This window comes from Pituophis catenifer, unplaced genomic scaffold, assembly GCF_029215685.1.
Source record: "Pituophis catenifer annectens isolate HBS135680 unplaced genomic scaffold, rPitCat1.0.hap2 SCAF_1, whole genome shotgun sequence".
Lineage (NCBI taxonomy): Eukaryota > Metazoa > Chordata > Lepidosauria > Squamata > Colubridae > Pituophis > Pituophis catenifer.
The window spans coordinates 232,035,555-232,054,891 of NW_027256881.1; the positions used below are offsets into that span (position 1 = coordinate 232,035,555).

General features: G+C 43.8%; 1 protein-coding gene across 1 annotated transcript; it reads left to right on the top strand.

Annotated features, from left to right (window-relative positions):
* The first annotated feature begins 2,242 nt into the window (after positions 1–2,242).
* FEV (FEV transcription factor, ETS family member) lies at positions 2,243–13,670 on the top strand. The gene is made up of 3 exons (XM_070957146.1): positions 2,243–2,291; positions 2,770–2,844; positions 13,168–13,670. The coding sequence occupies exons 1-3, from the start codon at positions 2,243–2,245 to the stop codon at positions 13,668–13,670; spliced, it is 627 nt and encodes a 208-aa protein (XP_070813247.1).
* The last annotated feature ends 5,667 nt before the right edge of the window (positions 13,671–19,337 follow it).

The following is a 19,337-nucleotide window of genomic DNA, read 5'->3' on the forward strand; positions in this document are numbered from 1 at the left end:
GTGGAACATCATGTGAAACTCACAAGAACCCACTATTATGAGTTAGGAACAATGCTATGCGACACAAGTTGTTCAATGCAACAGCCTTAAATCAAAGAAAAATTTCCCCGAAGTCTTGATTTTTGGAAAATGAAATGAAATAATATGAAGAGATACACTGCACGCTGACAGCTTTTCCTCATCTGAATCTCCCCATGGCAAAATACCATGCCCTACCAACAGTATTTTTCTGCTGGATCTGCATGACATTACTTTTACCTTGAATGAGACAGATTTATGTCAACTTTAGCAGTACAGGTGTTAAGGTTGCATTCTTCCTCCCCTCCCCACCTCTGACACCTTCTAAGGGCAGCCTCAAGGTGTTAGATTGGATCATCCATTGCCTTGGAGAGAAGTCAGGTGATTGTATGACTGGGAATTCAAACAGGACAGAGATGTGGGGGAGGTTTCCTGCCAGCTCAACAAACAAGAGGAAAGGCCCCCAGCCTCCTTCCACAGTTACAGAATAGAAATGACCCAAGGATTACCAAGGGTACTGGGTACATCTATGCATAGCAACCTCATCAGATGCATAGTGGAGGCCAAATAGACATCTCTTTGGGTTACTTTGATTTGAATTATTACACAGAGCAGGCAAGTGCTGAAACTATTCCCTTCCACCTCTATGCTTCTACGGTTATTCCCTGTTAGGTTATAGTTAGAAGCTGGTGAATGCATATATGAAAACAAATGGAAACTGTGAAACCTGAAATCTAAGCGACCTCAATGCCAGAACTCTAAGAAGTCTGTGAGATTTCCCCCAGAAGTGAAGCAGGATAAACATCTTGCATGATAGGCTGTTCATACAGGTACTGAATGCATTTAACAGTGTAATACAGTTTCCAGGTGTATTAACCAGCCTACCTGGGAATGATAGAGACTGGAATCTAAAAGATATGGAGGATATCAAGTAGGCAAGAAAAGTCTATAAGCTATTCATGATCCCCTCATTGATTTGGCTTTCATTTATCAGGCTCTGAGTGGCCGTTTAGTGTAGTGGTTAAAGCATCAGGTAAGAAACCCCCGGCGGAGACTAGGAATTCTAGTTCCACCTTAGTCAGGAAGCCAACTTGGTGACCTTGGACCAGTCACTTTCTCTCAACTCTAGGAAACCCCTCCTGAAAACCCTTAAGAAAAACACAGAAGTTAAGAAAACTAGACAGTCTCAGCAGAAGAAAAAAAGTAGGCTTTATAAGGGCTCAGCTGAACTACTCTATTATTGGCATTTGAGCCTCAGCACAGTGGTTAGAGTGCAGTACTGCAGGCCACTTCTGCTGACTACCAGCTGCCTGCAATTTGGCAGTTCAAATCCCACCAGGCTCAAGGTTGCCTTCCATCCTTCTGAGGTGGGTAAAATGAGGACCCAAATTGTTGGGAGCAATATACTGACTCTGTAAAACCGCTTAGAGAGGGCTGTAAAGCACTGCGAAGCGGTGTATAAGTCTAAGTCCTATTGCTAAATGCTATTTCTCCCTAGCCTAGGTTTTGAATGACATATCGGCCTTTATAAAACCAAATGAATTTGGAGGGGGCTTTTTCTCTGTACTAGAAAGCTGAAAAAAAAAAATCATTGAATGAAAAAGTTTAGGCCCAGAGCCTTGGAGTCTCCAGCCAGGTTTTCCACCCCGCTGCCCACCTCCACGCCCGCCCAATCTGGAGCTCTCCTTTTGGCCTGGGTGGACCGGACCCGGCGGGCTTCCCCAACCCCCCCCCCCCCCAATCCCCCGTCCCTCAGCCGAGATTCGCGCGCTTGTTGGCTCAGAAGCGTTGGAGCAGAAGCGCCGCCGGAGCCGTCCGGGCCTTGCCAGGCCAGGCCAGGCGCTGCCTGTTTGCAAAGAGTTAAGGAGGCGGAAAAACGCGTCGGCCACGGCCGCCTCTCTCCATAGAAACGGCGATCTTTAACGGGGGAAACTTTATTAAAGTCTGATGGGCCGATAAGCGCCCGCGCCGCGCCTTTAATTAAAGCGCAGAGGAAATTGCAGGCGCGCGCCCCTCGCGCGTTGCCAGGCTACTGCTGCCCCCCCTCCCCCCGGCCGCCCCATCTCGCCCCTCCTCTCCCCCCCCTCCTCCCCGAACCTGCGCTCGGCCTCGGCGGGTGGCGGCAATGGCAATACATAATAATAACAACCGCAGCCGCAGCCACCCTCTTCCCGGGCGAAGGCCATAATACCCCCCGCGGCCGCGGGGTGCGCGCAGAGCTGCCATGAGACGCGGCGCGGCCCGGACCCTGCTGCTCAACATGTACCTGCCAGGTAGGGCAGAAGCGGGCTCGGCCGCCCAGCCGCTCGAAAGTCCTCCTGGCCCCGGCTGCTTTCTGCCTGGGGTGGTGGTGGTGACTGGGGGAATCGGGCCGTTGCCTCCTCCTCGATTGTCTCTTTGCTACCCAGGAGGCGCTGGGAGGCGCGCGGGAAAGCCGGCTCGGCCTTCCCTCTTTAAAGCGGCCCCGACGGCTCCCGTCGGAAGTCGGATTTCCTTTTTCCTGGACGCGTTTCCTGGCTTCATAGCGGCTTGGCGGGGAGGCGGGGGAGCGGCAGAGGCGGGCGGGCGGCGGGGGACGAGGAAGAAGGCGAGGCTCCTTCGGGGAACGGGTTTTTTTTTTTTTGGTGTTTTCTTTCTTTTTTGCTCCCGCCAAAGGATGAGCTGACCGAAGCTGTCAGGGATAATCGGCTCCGATTTGGGTTTTCTTTGTGCACCTCAGCTACCCGCCCCCCCCTTCCTCTTTTCCTGCAGATCCGGTTGGGGAAACTTTATTCAAAGAAGGCAAAAACCAGACGTGGGGCTCGCTGGGGCCAGGGGTTCAGAAAGGTAAGCTCGGGTTGGGTTGGGTTTTGTTGTTTTTTCCCCCCCGTTTTTTTACAGAAGTGATTCGGAGCAGGGCGGAAATGAAGCTTTTAAGGATCTGGCGACCCCACGGGCTTGTCCCAAACGGCTTCATTTTAACGGTAGATGCCCGCTTTCAGCGATGGGTCTTGGTTGTCCCGTCGGTTCGGCTTCCCACTTCGCAGGGGTGAAGGGAGAGAGGGAGCATAGCTTCTCAGTGGTGAAAGAGGCGCATTGGGCAGCTTTCTTTCCCTGCTCCGCGCAGGCAGTTTATTTCACTTTTTGGTGGCCTCGAAGCCAACGGAAGGGGCATGGAAATGCGAAGGGACCAGCGGCACCGATCGCGAAGGGTAATTAAGCCAAAATGCGCCAAAGGCGAAGGCTGATCGGGGAGGGAGACGGTCTGATTCTTACCAAGAGAGGCGTTGGAGCTAGAACAAGTTCCATATCCGCGGTTAGCTATTCCCGATGCAAAAGCCCAATGAGTTGGAACTATCTGACTTCTAACAACCTCCTCGTAAGGTTGGCTTTTATTTATTTTAAGGTAAGATGAGCTCCGAAAGCCCCTTCGACTCAGTTAGAGGTTTGAGCCATTTAACCCTAACCTGAATGCCCAAGTTATTGAATTAACTCACTTTCTGATTTCACACAATACACGTTTAGTAACCCAATGGCCTGTTCTCTTAACACAAACTAATCAGGTTGAACGCTAAATCATGCTTAACGTGCTTTTTCCTGCAGCCGCGAAGTCTCTAACTGGTCGGGTAAGTGTCTTGTGCCCTTTGGCAAGCGGACTGTCAGGTCTGTCTTAATCCTCCCTTTAGATGGTGATGCTTGAACCTGATAAGACTTTTTCCGGTCACCCCTCGCCTTTGAAAGAGGATGTGATTCTTTTGAATCACTCCTTTATCGCTACATATAGTTAGTTTATCGATGTATATAGTTTGACCACTGGAGTCAAGTGATCCAATAAATGGAACTAAGAAGCAAACCAAGCTTGTGGACAAAATCTTGGGATTCTTTTGTTAACTGATTGATTTTACCGTTTTAAATGAGAATATCGACCTATCGGGTTGTCTTAAATTCGGAACCATACTTTGGATCCTCCTTCTCTAAAACGCCTTTTACTAAAGATCGGCGCACCCAAGTTTTGGCTACAAAGAGCTGCTTTGGAAAGAAGCTGTCTCTGTTGGAAGGGAAATTGCTTCCACTCGGCTCAAAAGCCCATCACTTGGTATCCTTCGCTTCTCTAACTCTCTGGATGCAGAAAACGCGCATTCATCTCCCATCCTGTCCTGAACGAAGCTTGCACTGAAGCCGGGCATCGTCAAGAGGGAAAACCCGCCCGCTCATCTTACTCCTTTTGGATAGGACGCGAAACCAAAAGAGCACACGACTCTTTAAAGGCCGAGGCCACTTGGATGGTGCCGAGCCGGTGAACGCTTGCAAGGGGCTTTTGTCTCCCTTTTCCCTTAAGATCCAATTTTTAGGAGAGCTTTGCAAAACTGCCCCCACCCCACCCCGAGGTTCCCAGGTCCGTAATCTTGTTTGCAAGTGGTGCAAAAAGGTGTTTGGACAAATTTGACTTGTGTGTGTGTGTGTATGTGTGTGTTGGCTGATTGGTCAACTTATTTTCCAAGAACAAAAGGTGCTCCCCTTCATTATAGTCTTTCTTCCGTTCCCCTTCCTTCCTACATTATATTTGGAGGCTTCTCCTCCCCTACCTACTTAAGGAAGGGTGTAGAGCACCCCACCCACCCACCATGCACATCCTTTGCCTAAAGCGGTAGATACAGCCAAGGTGGAAAACATTTCTAACCCATTCTGATTGGGTGAAATCAGCTGGATTTTATATACTCCCAGAAATAATATGCCTAGTTCAATGAATTGTGAATCCCGTGTGGGACTGAAACACAAAAGCAATCTGGAATTAGGAGAAATAATTTTTAAAAAGTAGCTTTGAATATTGCAATGCAAGGATGACTATTTCAAAAAGTCACAGCAACACGGATATGGCTGTTCCTTTGAAGAGATGTTTTATCCAGCGGAACATCAAATTAACTTGACTTTATTTGTCCCTCTATCACACACACATTTGCTTGCATTACACCCACCTTGACGCAAAGCAAACGAACAATCTCATCTAATCGAGGCAGAGCACTTAATGCAGATGTACTTTCAGCTTTCGTTTTATTTTTTAATATAGTCCTTGGAAATTTGCGCCACAGTAACTCTGACGACCTTTCAAAAGGATGTCTTCCTGCAAGAGGGGAAAACACCTCTCTTTTTCTCTGAAAACGACGCCAGTTTGGGGAGATCGGATTGCTTAAAAATAAAGGTATAAAAACTCCCGGGTTCCCAGAACCACGTCTTCTGATTAATGTGATATCCTCCTTAACGGGAGTTTCTGATTCAACGCACTAGCGCTTAAAACAGACAATTCACTCGGAAATATAAATTCCCTTAAAGGGCTTGGGAAAACCAGCTTCTTTTGGAACGGCCCTCCTTTCTGGAGTGCTAAATGCCCTTTTTAACACCTTTAACTAAGAGCGGGGATGTACCCAACGAAGATTCTTGCGGCTTCTTAAAGACGCCACGTTTAGTATCTACTCTCGCTCACATTTCTCATAACGGGGGAATACAGTCCGGAGAGGGCAACATTATGCATGTGGGGTGGGGGAAGGAAAGGAAGAGGAAAATAATGGGAAAAAGATTGCTGAGAGAGTCATCTGCAACTGGGTGTGACCCAGACATCGAACGGCTAAATTGGATTGAAGATAAGAAACTGGGATCTACAGTTGGAAAGGGAGTCTTTACTTCCCTGCGTCCGTCCGTCCGTCCGACGTTCTGTGATCCACGAATGCTCCAGCAAAGATACCACGGGCGAATTTTAAGGTACACCCCCCCCAGACTTTCTAAGGCTGTGCCGGGTTTCCTTCCGACGAGGCCAGAATCTCAAGAAATAGCCCTGCAAAAGTATGGAAGGGCATCCAAAACTCCTCTTCTTCCCACGTATCGCGGGTTTGTTACTGAATCGCAGAGCAAATGCTCCCAGATCAAGCGCCGGCGTAGGAACCAGACCAGCGCCAGCAACCCCCCTCTTGGACGGCGGTTCTCTCCGCCGTTCCTCATCCCTGAACGAAATTGCTCCCCGAGCCTTCAGCAACAACAAGCGCATCTTCAAGCACATCTTCAAGCGTCAGCATCCGAAGAAGCAGCCGCGGAGCAAACGGCTCCTTTCACGGGGCCCTGCTTCGAACGCCTTTTTTTTCTCATTTGTAAATATTACAAATATTGTAAATATTTTATACGCATTTCAAAAATAGGCCAAAACGATCTCCCTAAACGGCGAAAGCAAAGGTTAGAAGAGGAAGGTCAGCGGCCCCAAGGCAGGTCTGCTCCTGACGTCTAGGAAAGGCTCCGTGTGTGAACGGACCAGCCTCTCTCTCTCTCTCTCTGGCCGAGGAAGAAGCCTTCCAGCTTCCAGCGGGACGGATTCCCACGCATCCAGCTAGTTTGGGATTTTATTTTATTTTATTTTGCCTCGGAAAGTGAGCAGGAAGGAGGTGACATGCAACGGCTGGGAGAAGGTTTGAAATTTACTTTTGTTTTCCTGGCTCCTCCAGAGACAAGATCTGGCACCTTGGCTGACCCTCAAGAATCCTTTGGTCCCGAAGATCTGGAAGAGAGACAACGAAGAGCCAGGCTAGAACTTACCGCCAATATTCCGACAGAAGCTCACAATAGGATGGGAAAGGAATCTATTCTCTGAGTAATGTTTTGGCTTCCCCACCCTGCCACCTTTCCTTTCCTTCTTGAAATAGCTGGACAACCAACCCCTGAATCGGGCAGGTTGCTCAGTCCTCCAAGATCTGGCCAGCATTGCCTGGATTTGGCCTGATTCTAGGCCCAGGATTCCTTTGGCTGCATCTGGTTTATTTTTCTTCCTCTTTTAAGTGGGAAAAGAAGAAGCACACAGCACCCTTGAGTGTAAAATACAGTAGTGGCCAAAATTGCTGGAAACCTTTTGGGAAAAGTGTATTTTTGAGGTTTGATGGCTAATAACACCACTTTTTTTTTTTTTTGGAGTTTCAAGACAATCATATTCCACTGCTGGAATGGCTTGGGAATAGCCCAGACCTTAACCCAACTGAAAATCTATGGAGAAACTTGTTAGTGAGAAGTGACCCAGCAATAAAACCCAGTTAATAGAAGCAATCATTCAATCTTGGTTTCACATTATAACAACAGAACTAAAAGACTTGGTTCACTCCATGGGAGTGCCATGGGTAGGGCCGTAATTCATGCTAAGGGTTACCCAACTAAGAATTAACTGACTTTTTGTATATTTCATTTTTTCTAAGTGTTTCACTTTTCTTCTTTATACTGTAACTGCAAATCCTTCGTAAAAGTTATTGCATTACGTTCTTGATTAAATTATCTTTCCATTGATATATAATTTTATGGTACTACTAAAAAAAAAAAGTGATGAAATTAGCTAGTTTTAGAAAATACACTTTCCCCAAAAGGTTTCCACAATTTTGGCCACTACTGTATGTGTGGACTCCCAAACGCACCTTCGGCTAAGGAAACCAGCCCAAGAGTTTCAACCTCTGAACCTCTTTTAGGCTTCAGGACCAGCGAGTGCCACCGACTGGCTTCTGAGAAGACTTGGGTGGGACCCAACTCTTTATTTTACTGTATTTTTTAAAAAAATGAAATCGAAGTTGGAATTTATATCACTTCTAAATATGAAGGATGCCTAAAGGAAAGCAGAACAGAGGCAACACAGTTTTATAAAAGCAAAACCGTAGGGTTTGTTTTAACCGAAATGATGATTCAACCCAGAACAAGCCAAGACTTCAATCAGCATTGAGAGAAGGAGGACCTTCCAGGGCTGCTTGCTGCAGTCCTTCCAGACCTGGGGGCTGTGGCTGTGGCAACTGTTCCACACCAGCATTTTCCTCAAAGGGCAGCAACAATGACAACTGTGTTTTGTCCGAAGATGCAGGCCCTAAACAGAACAAGGCGTCGGGCCAAGCCTTTTCCATCACAACTTTCATTTAACTGTCCTCAAATGGAGAAGGCTCCAGATGGATCTTTCCCTAGCCTGTGACACTTTGAGATATGCCACATTGAATGCCCGTCATCACAGCCAACCAAAGAAAGCAATGGCCCACTACATGCAAGGGATGGGAACTGTAGTCCAAGGCATCCAGGGGACACAAGCTTGGAAAAAGCTGAGTCTACCAGCCTGGTGACTGCATTGGTTCCTCAAGAGGGCTGCTTGTCCTTCAGAAGTAGAGGTGATATAGTCCTTCTGAAAGGGCAGCTCTTTTCTTCCTACATCTTAGGGTTGGTTTGCACAAGCAAATAAGGAGTTTGCAGAACAGGTCCCATCCAACACTCCTCTCTTTTATTTATTCATTGGGAAGAGTTGTATGTAACTAACCCAGAGATCAGAAGTGAAAAGGTGGCTCACCCGTCCCCTTGATGTAGTACAGCCAGTCCTCGACTTACGAACACAATGGAAGTTTATGTGAGACATTTGTTAAATGAGTTTTGCCCCATTTTACAACCTTTCTTGCCTCGGTTGTTAAATGAATCACTGCAGTTGATAAGTTAGCAGCCCTGTTGTTAAGTGAATCTGGCTTCCCCATTGATGTTGTTTATCAGAAGGTCGCAAAAGGGGATCACATTGGGATAAAGCAACGGTCATAAGTATGAACCAGTTGCCAAGCATCTGAATTTTGATCACGTGACTATGGGGATGCTGCAAAGATAACTGTGAAAAACAGTCGTAAGTCACTTTTTTCAGTGCTATTGTAACTTTGAATGGTCACTAAATGAACTGTTGTAAGTCGAGAACTACTTGTACTTTCATTATTGTTATTGGTACAAGGAAGTTTAAAAGATGCCCATTTCCTCAAATTTTAAAGGCCATTGTCTATTTTACATCCACTGTGAAATCCCACCTATTCATCCTGCTACAAGCCTGAAAAATCTCTGTTTAGATTTGAGTTAAAAATGGAAAGCTTAAATACCCCCCCCCCATTAAAATTCACATTATTTCAAAATACTCCTGGTGAAAATTGCTGGTTTAGCCAACCATCATGCGTTACTCCCATAGCTGTGGCAATGAAGCTTCAAGGCCCTAGTGATGTGTGATCCAGCCCTAGAAAAATAAGCCAAGAGACAATCCAACTTCCATACTTAGATACCAGCAGGATTGGATTGATCACATTTATAAATACTTAGCTTCCCCAATGCCTCTCAGCCATCAGCTCTTTCATTTTGTTTCCCTTGGTAACTGAACTCCTTTTTTTTTTTTTTACCATGGTTGCAGTAAAAAAATATTGATTATTTAGTCTGGTTAACAAGATTTTGGTTTGATTTGGTGGGCTTTTTGTTTTTATCCTTACTCAGGATAGGCCTTAAAATTTCATCTAAAAATGAATGTTATTAGTTATTTGTATTAATGATTTATAGCTAATATTCTCATTTATTTCCTAGAAGGAATTTAAAGGAATGTGCTTCTGAGCAATGCTAGTTGGATACTGATTTTAAGTTCTTAGCTAATTTCTTTGGAAATAAGTAGACTCCGTTTTGAATAAAAGTGTATAAGAGTGCAATAATAAATTGCTAGGCTATTTCTAAATATAGAATAGCTTTATATGGGTAAAAAAAATTCTGTTTCCTAATTCTTATTTAATCTCTTACATCAGATATTCTAATCCTAGAAATGCTGGTCTGTGACCATAATATAAGTTATTATTCCAGTCCTAGAAAGAAAACAGAACTTTAACCATTTCTAGCTAAATAATTTTGCTAAGAATTGTCAACACTTCAAGCATCCAACAGGAAGTTAGGAATCTTATTTTTATATTGCAAATGCTCACAATTGTCAGCTCCACACACCTACAAATGGCTTTTAAGATTTGGAAATTGTATCAGAAAGTTATTGTATCTCCCATAATTTGAACAGGTCACCTCCTGTCTGTTGAATCTCAAGCTAAATGGGGCTGGGCCTATAGGTTAGAGAAATAAAAGAAAAAAGAAATCCTGGAAGCAGATAATTGTAAACGATGTCCTTATTGTAAATAGATACAGTAGAAGATAGATAGATAGATAGATAGATAGATAGATAGATAGATAGATAGATAGATAGATAGACAGACAGACTATAAGCATATATTCATGTCATATGTCACCATGTTACCATGTACAGTCCCTAGTTATCTCATATAAAGCTAAATAAGATCAAAACCTATCAATAGTCAATGCTGGATGGTAGACTAGGAAGAAGAAGAAGAAGAAGGAGAAGGAGAAGGAGAAGGAGAAGGAGAAGGAGAAGAAGAAGAAGAAGAAGAAGAAGAAGAAGAAGAAGAAGAAGAAGAAGAAGAAGAAGAAGAAGAAGAAGAAGAAGAAGAAGAAGAAACAGTAATAACAAACTACTTGGTGATTACTTCCACACTCAAAAGGTACACAAAATGTACCTTTGTTTACCATTAAAGCGTCAGTAGTTTCCCTCGCCATTAAGGAATGCTTCTGAAGTAATGCTTCTTCTTCCAAGAAGAAAAAAGCATGTGATTGTGTGGCAAAATCAGAAAATGCTAAATAGACCCAGGTTTCAAAGCCAGATTGTTACTAACCATACTTGAACTGAACCATGCAGTTCAAGGAAGGATCTGGCAGCTGCATATTTCTGTTTTATGTTAATAAAATATCAGCAACCCATCTAGTCTAGAGAGTAACTCTCTATCTGAGTTTTGGAATAACTGTTGTGGAAAATTTAGAAGCACAGAGCAAAACCCACATGAGGATTTTAAAAAATCATGTTTATTGCATTCATTACATTACATTACATTACATTACATTACATTATTACATTCATTACATTACATTACAGTACATTACATTACATTACATTACATTACATTACATTACATTACATTACATTACATTACATTACATTACATTACAAGAAAGAAAGAAAGACCCTGAACAATGGGTTTATCGAATGGCGGAATGCATCCAATGATAAAAACTCTCTGGGAAGCTTTTAAAAAGATGCTTCCACAGAAAGCCGTGTGTTGCACTGCTTTTAGTTCTGGAATGAATTTGCTCGCCTCTCCCTACCCTCCTCTTAGTCATGTTGTATCTTTTTCGCCAGCTTTTCATTGTGAAATGACTGGACTATCTAATTTCATGTTAATTGTAATCTATGTCCTGATGTCATTTAAAATCTTTTTAAACTATTGTTAGCTGCCTTCAAAATTTGCCATAATAGTAAGACAGGCTGTAAATTAAACTGTTAAATAGCAAATGATATTTGCTATAATTCCTTGTGTGAAATTGTTAATGTGTTTTGTAAAATGTTGGGTACAATTTCAGGACACCAACAATAAAAATGATAAACAAATGGAATAATCCTATTCAAAATGTGGGGTAGAAATTGGAATCATCAAATTAAAACCTAGTTGTTTAATCATCATAGTCTGTTGGAACGTAGCACTGCCTTAATCCTATAATGCCCACTGATATTAGAATAAATTAATTTAGTGCAGTTCAGCAGAAATCACGTGCTTTGCATTCAGAAAGTCTCAGGTTCAAATCTCAGCATTGCTGGGAAAAGTGTTTGCTATCTGTTGGTTTTCAGACTGAGTCAGAGGTTGCCCAGGGGTCTTACTGTGTTAACACAGCTGCAGTGCAATACACTATTGTGTGCAATAAAAGTGCACTGTGCCGAAGTTAGTGTAATATGTGAGTGTGCTGAATGAAAATCAATTCTTTAATTCCCATATTAAAATAATCTGCAAGCTATAATGGGGAAGCCTGATTTTGGGAATCCAAAGGGAGAGTAGAAGTTTACACATGCAAACATATATATTGGCAGTTGACTAGGGTATCCTTTGTGCACCTTTTTATTGTGTGTCAGTTGTACTCATTCCTGGCCTGGGAGGCCTCTGCTCACAGTCACTCATGCCCTCATGACCTCCGATTTAGATTACTGCAATGCACTCTACATGGGGTTTCCCTTGAAGAGTATTTGGAAGCTTCAACTGGTGCAGAATAGCACAGGTAGCAAATGGTGCCAGTTATTCAACACATGTAACACCACTGCTTCATGAGTTGCGTTGGTTGCCAGTGTGTTTCTGGGTGTAATTTAAATGCTGGTTGTCACCTTTAGAGCCCTTCGTGGCTTGGGACTGAGTTACCTGAGATACTATCTTCTCCTGGGTTTCTATTCATCCAGTCTGGTTCACTAGGATGGACATTCTTGGATCCTATCAGCCAAGGAATGTCAGCTGCCAAGGAACAGGAGATGTGCCTTTCCTGCTATTGCTCCTTCCCATCGGAACATCCTTCCTCCTGAGATTAATTGGTTGTGACCTTGATGGCTATTCATAAGACCTGATTATGTGTCCAGGCCTGGGACCCTGAATATATTAATGACTTTGTTTCCTGGTTTACATTTTTTTGTACTCTGTTTGTATTTGGTTTAAATTGATTGTATGATTGTTCACTGTCTAGAGCAGGGGTGTCAAACTCAAAGCCTGGGGGCTGGATTTGGCCTGCGGGGTGGTTAGATCTGGCCCCTCGGGGCCGCCCTGGAAACAATGAAGGACTGGCCTGCAGTGCCTCTGCCAGGGAAAACGGAGCTCGGGAAGGCTGTGTACAGCCCTCCCGAGCTCCATTTTTGCTGGCAGAGGGTTGCAGGAAGCTGTCACAGCCGAAAACAGAGGTTGGGAACCTGTTTTCGCTGGCAGAGTGCTTGGGCCTCCACAGGCATCCCCGATACAAGTGATGTCAAGCAGGACATGCCCACCCTGGCCATACCCACCCCATGCCCCCAAGACCAAACACAACCCTGATGCAGCCTTCAATGAAATCGAGTTTGACACCCCTGGTCTAGAGTCACTTGAGATGGCAGCCATAGACATGCAATAAATAAATATACACATGAATAGACACCGTAAGAGGAGACCTCTGTTAGCAAAGTAAGGTAGCAAAAGCTCACAACAGCTTTTAATAGAACTTGTGTGTCAGAAAAGGTACTAACAGGCTCCTCCTCCTGAGCATTTTGCACCCATACTGATAGTACAAATGGAGATGGGTTCTAGAATTTGTTGCTTTCACCAGTAAAAGTGTGCTTATATCTGCAGAACATATTGTTCTGTCTGTCAACCTCGATAAGCTGGACTTGCAGCAGAGTGTTGGATTCTATTTGGTTCTTGTGTTCATTGGGGAGTGGGGGGGGCAGAGGGGGAGTGGGAGCTTCTCTAACCCCCTCCCTTGCCTTTACAGGCAGTGGGCAAATCCAGCTGTGGCAATTCCTCCTGGAGCTGCTTTCGGACCGGGCCAACCTCAACTGCATTGCCTGGGAAGGCACCAATGGCGAATTCAAACTGCTCGATCCTGATGAGGTGGCCAGGCGCTGGGGCGAACGCAAGAGCAAACCTAACATGAACTATGACAAGTTGAGCAGGGCCCTGCGCTACTATTACGACAAGAACATCATGACCAAGGTTCACGGCAAGCGCTATGCCTACAAGTTTGACTTCCAAGGCTTGGCCCAGGTCTGCCAGCCAGCCACACCTGACCACACCTTGTACAAATTCCAGGCACCCCTTCCCTTTTCTGGCATCTCCAAACTCAACATCATGGCTTCAGGAGTGACCCCAACCAGTTTCTCCTACTGGCCAGGCTCTGCCCCTGCCCTGTATCCCAGCCATGGCTTGCAGGCTTCAACACCCTTCAGCACCATGGCAACATCTCATATCAACAATATGAACAGCCATTACCACTAGACTTCTTCTGGTTGCATGGGGTATGTTGAGGAGCTAGGAGAATAAATTTTGACCCCTAAATTTCAGCTTAAAGATATTTCCAGTGCAGAAAAAAAAAAGAATATTTATTAGCTTCACCCATCGTGCTAAAACACAAGGTGGTTTTTGCCTGGTTTTGGTTTCATGTAATACATGAAATCAGCTACCGTATTTATGGTTTGTGGCATAGCACAATGTGTCAATCCAGCCACTGCAACCTATTCAATAACAACACTAAAACAGACCAGGGGTTAGGCAGATGGCTGAATCTAGCTATTTTGTAAAGTGGAAAGAGAAATTTTATTGAGACAGTCTGGATCTCAGCACAGTAGCTGAATCCATCCAGAGCCATTTTGGATTGGATTCTCACCCCAATGAATCCATATTTTCCAGGGAACATTTAAGTAATTTCCCTATTTTTTCATTTTAAAAATATCCACAATATATTAGACTGATTCTGAAACTGTCTTGTAGTTGGAACTTTTGGAACTGTGAAAAGTTGTACAGCCCCCTCTCCCCCCTGCAAAGTTACATACATGTAATCACACATCCTAAGAGACTGATGAAGAAGCATCAGTACCAGCAAGATACTTTACAGGCAAGTTGGTGACAGTGATATCCATTTAGCCCGAATATCTCTGGGTAAAATGGGCAAAGCTATCTCTGACCATTCTGTTATAGTCCACACAGATCATACACAATCTGTTAAATATATGCCACCACTTGGCTTTCAATTGAATCAGAGATCTACTAAATATTGATCTGGAGGTCAACGCCTTACAAAATTCAAATGACATGAATGTTTTTGATTTTCTCAACCTAGCTCAATTTCTAAACCTAACATGAACTAAGGCTTCTTTAGGGCTTGTGGTTGTATAGAATGGAAGAATATGCTAGATTTACATGGTTATAACTAGAATGATCTACCTTCCTGCTCAACAGACAAACAAATGCTGCCCTTTTAAACAAGGTGCTTTCCCATGTGGGAACTTCATGAGAGTTTAATAAAAAATAAATCCTACATTGGCAAGAGTATATTATAAACATCTTGCCTTTGTTTTTGTTCTAAGTGAATCTCAGTCAGAAATTTGAAAGGGTTAGAAAGCTTCAAGTATGAAAAGGTTGGTGGTTGACAATTTTCTATCAGGTCCCAAAAAGTCAAATTAAGGCTCCCTGTTCTTCACACATTTATTTATTTTTTAATAGACCCCGTTCCTTGGACATTATTATTCAAATTGTGATATTGTGGTTGCTTTTTGCCCTCTGGTTTTGGATTATGACCTTCCCCTTCGTAACACATCTCCACTGATTCCATTCTTAGGTTGATGGGCATCCACACTGTTTCCCTTGATGTAAGATAAAAACACTGTTCCAGGTTTCTGTGTGTGTATATGTGTTGGAAGGTTGAGGAGAAATGACATTAAAAGATCTACTCTGAATTATTTAAAGATTAAATTGCAATCATAGTTATGAATTTACACAGTACCTGTCATTCCTTTTTAAAAAACAAAAAACAAAAAACCCTCAATTCAAAAAAGGCAGAACATTCAAAAACTCAATTCAAAAAAGGCAGTGATTTTTGATAAATAACACCATGTGGTATTAAATACAGGTCCGGGGAATTCTCTATGTGAATGCCTGCCCCACAGGGCTCAACAGTACTGGATAGAAGCCCCCCTCCCATGAATGAAATTACATTGATTTTTGCTTTGGTTTTGCTTAAACCTACAGTGCCACCTGCAGGAGCAGGACAGAGAAGCAGCTGGGCAAACCCATTCAAGGGGCTACTTCCTTACTTCTGCGTTGGTCCTTCCCTTTGAGAGCGGTAGATCAGGGTGAAATCCAGCAGGTTCTGACAGGTTCTGGAGAACCAGTAGCTGAAATTTTGAGCAGTTCGGAGAATCGGCAATGGAAATTTTGAGTAATTCAGAGAACCGACAAATACCACCTCTGACTGGCCTCAGAGTGGGGTGGGAATGGAGATTTTGCAGTATCCTTCCCCTGCCACGCCCACCATACCACGTCCACAGTACCGGTAGTAAAAAAATTTGGATTTCACCACTGGGGCAGATGCTAAGAGATTGAAGCAAGGGGCCTCTTGCTTTTTATATCTGGCCAGGAAATGGGCTGAAAGCAGAAAGAAAAGTAGGCTTGGGAGCCTTTGGGAATTAACATTGGCCCTTGTTGATCATTAGAAAATGCTGATGCTGGCCTCCAAAGCACATTGTAGAGGCTTCCGTCTTTTTCACAGCTGAAATGGTTCCCTCAACAGAATCTCTTAATTGCATGACCAATTAGGTTATATTCCTGAGCACTTTTCTCATTGCCATTTCCAAGTTAGAGATCAAAGGGTTTTCAACTCAGGATTTGTGCAAAATCAAGGGTACCTTTCAAGGGTGCCGGAATCTGACTTTTGTCTCCATTCCCAAGAAGTAATTTCCTTCTGAAGTCCCAGAATAAGAAGCCCTGCTTTCAAAGAAGATGGTGTCCCTAGAACAGTGATGACTAACCTTTTTGCTGTCACATGCCAAAAGCGGGGGGAGACAGGGGGATTGCGCGTGTGCGTGCCCACACCCATAATTCAATGCGACCTGCCCCACCCCGCGCATGTACACGTGACCCTTCCTTGCTCCCCCACTTTTGGCACTTGATGGCACAGTGGACCCAGTAGGCCCATTTTTCGATCTCACCAGGCTCCAGAGGCTTTCTAGGAGCCTGGGGAGGGCAAAAACAGCCTTCCCCATCTCACTGGAGGTCCTCTGGAGGCCAGAAACAGCCTGTTTCCCAACTTCCGATGGGTCTGGAAGGCCCGAAAATCAGCTGGCCGGCTTGTGCATGCGCGCTGGAGCTGAGCTAGGGCAACGCTCGCGTGCCCACAGATATGGCTCCGCGTGCCACCTGTGGCACGTGTGCCATAGGTTCACCATCACGGCCCTGGAACCTTAATGGTTAAGTAGATTAAAAAAGGGCATTCCTGAAGGTGTAGCTTGCCATCTTCATCTACATACCTATCCAAGGCATAGGATAGTATGTCTCCTTTGTAAATAATCAAGTGGCAGAAGGAATTTCATGAATTCCTTTGAATGAGTCATGTTTCATACCATATGGTGGGATTCATCTACTTCTTGTCCAGTCTGGCTTGGACCCATTGGGGCCTTTTCCTGTTTGGATCCCTTGCAACTTGTCTGACCCTTCCTCACTGTTTTTGTTTGTCCATCATCTCCTCTATATAGGATCCCCTGACACAAGTCTCCAGTGATGGTGCCTTGAATTTACCATGATATTCTCTCTTCATTTATCATTGATTCCAATGTACTTAATGACTTCCCCAGAGGATACTTTTCCACAGTCACACTGGTGATTGGGAATTGGAACCTCTTTCCTGTCTGGAAATCCCTGGAAAGCAGTGCAAAAGTCCATCCCCCTCAGAATTTTGGGGTTCAAAACTGGCAAGCAGTCTGGATCATTTTCCATGTTTTCATAAGGGTTCCAGTTGCACTAAACCAGAGGGCATTCTTCTGGGGAAGCAATGTTGGGTTTTTAAATGCATGCTTGGAAGCAAGAACAGCAATTAAACACTGTGCTTCACATGCTCCTTCTTTACCTTCTGCTCACCAACACCTTAAACCGCTGCTCTTCTATTTTTAAATGTTTGTACTTGGGTTCAGAATGGCTTGCGTATTGCCAAACGCTTTGATTGTCCAGCAGGGAGCAGTAGTGCCACATCAGTACCCTCCTCCCTTTCTCCCCAAGATACTATTAAATTATGACAAATTCCAGATAGTAGCATCTCTACGTAATCTAAAAAAGAAAAAGTTAAAGAATGTGGATCTAGTGAATAAAAATAAAGCAAGTGGATCATCAGGAAAGAAAACCATTTAAAGATTAAAATGATCCAATTGGAGATAGTGGGAGAAGAACCTTGAAGAAGAGGGAAGAATGGAATTTGAGAAAGCATCTCAGAGTTGAACCTTCCTGGTTCTCTTTGGGATAAAGCAGGGGTGAAATCCAGCAGCTTCTGACAGGTTCTGGAGAACCGGTAGCGGAAATTTTCAGTAGTTCGGAGAACCGGCAAATGCCACCTCTGGCTGGCCCCAGAGTGGGAAGGGAATGGGGATTTTGCAGTATCTTTCCCCTGGAGTGGGGTGGGAATGGGGATTTTGCAGTATCCTTCCCCTGGAGTGGGAAGGGAATGGGGATTTTGCAATATCCTTCCCCCAGGAGTTGGGAGGGAATGGGGATTTTGCAGTATCCTTCCCCTGGAATGGGGTGGGAATGGGGATTTAGCAGTATCCTTCCCCTGGAGTGTGGAAGGAATGGGGATTTTGCAATATCCTTCCCCCAGGAGTGGGGAGGGAATGGGGATTTTGCAGTATCCTTCCCCTGCCACGCCCACCAAGCCACACGACGCCCACCAAACCACACCTGCAGAACCCGTAGTAAAAAAATTTGGATTTCACTATTGGGATAAAGAAATGGAGAGTTGTAAGATTCTGATATTGTAACCCTATAATAAAAGTAGTTTTAGTATTCATGATGTTGGTATTCAACTCTGGTCTAGAGCTGAGATCAGTCTTGTAAGTTTCAATCTGCCTCCTCTCTCCCAGCCTTTATCTTAAAGAGAACAATGTATGGTCAAGTCAGATGTTTTCTCAAATAAAAATCAATCAATCAAATAAATTCTGTTCTTCCTCTTCCTCCAGGTTATTCTTATAAATCATTGCAGTTTGATTCCGTGTACCTACAGATGGATGGTTGCTACAATACCAGTCAAAGATGATTTCCAGTTTTTGTCCTAAATGATTTTTTTTTCTTGTTGGTGTGTGTTGAATCAGAATTAGAAATAGAAGATTATATTCTAGGAGTGCCTCCATTCTCTGAGTTCCTGACAAAATTTTGTTTTAAGTAGAGCATTACCCTATAAAAGTTTCATCTGATTAGGAACAAAACCTGTATTGCCTTTTTCTGACATACCATGAGGGCTAAAAGTAGTCCTGTACATATAAAATCCAGTTACCTCACAAATTAATACAACTCTTTTAAACTAAACTAAGGAAAATTATTATTTACAATTTAATAATGGAGTGGCATATTGTGACATACAGATTAACAATGCACAATACATTACATTGAAATTACATATTTGAAAGTTCTTCGAGCAGTCCTCTTGGTATACTTCCCAAGAAGCATCCAATCACTAACTGCTTCGGAGAAATCTAATCCCACAAAAAATAATAAATACAGCAAGGCACTTTCCATTTCTGGACCATTGCATTAATCAAATTTTACTAGAACGCAGAGTGAATGGTCTCTACCACTTGTGATTTATATTTTGGTGCAGAGCTTTTCTGAGGCCAAAGAAACCTGAGGTAAATCTGTACAGACAGCCTGGGCTACTACTACGTTTTTTCATGTTTTATATTTTAATTTCTGTTGCTGTTATGAACGGAAAACAATGGGGGCGCTTTTTAATAACCACGGAAGTAGAATGAACATGGTAAACAGTCAAAAAGGCAGCAAAGGCAGGGAAGCAGCAATTGTCTTCACATACGACACAACATATCTTGATCAAAAATTGCCTCCCAGCTTCTGCTATATCCTCCGAGCAATGCAGGTGTGATGCAAGATCCTACCACACGGTGTCCCACT

What these genes read in the sequence shown, in the direction of transcription:
- FEV (XM_070957146.1), top strand. Translation starts at nt 2,243, where the DNA reads ATGAGACGCGGCGCGGCCCGGACCCTGCTGCTCAACATGTACCTGCCA. An exon ending in GCTCAACATGTACCTGCCAG is followed by an intron (nt 2,292 to 2,769) that starts GTAGGGCAGAAG and finishes CTTTTCCTGCAG; the next exon opens with ATCCGGTTGGGGAAACTTTA. An exon ending in GGGGCCAGGGGTTCAGAAAG is followed by an intron (nt 2,845 to 13,167) that starts GTAAGCTCGGGT and finishes TTGCCTTTACAG; the next exon opens with GCAGTGGGCAAATCCAGCTG.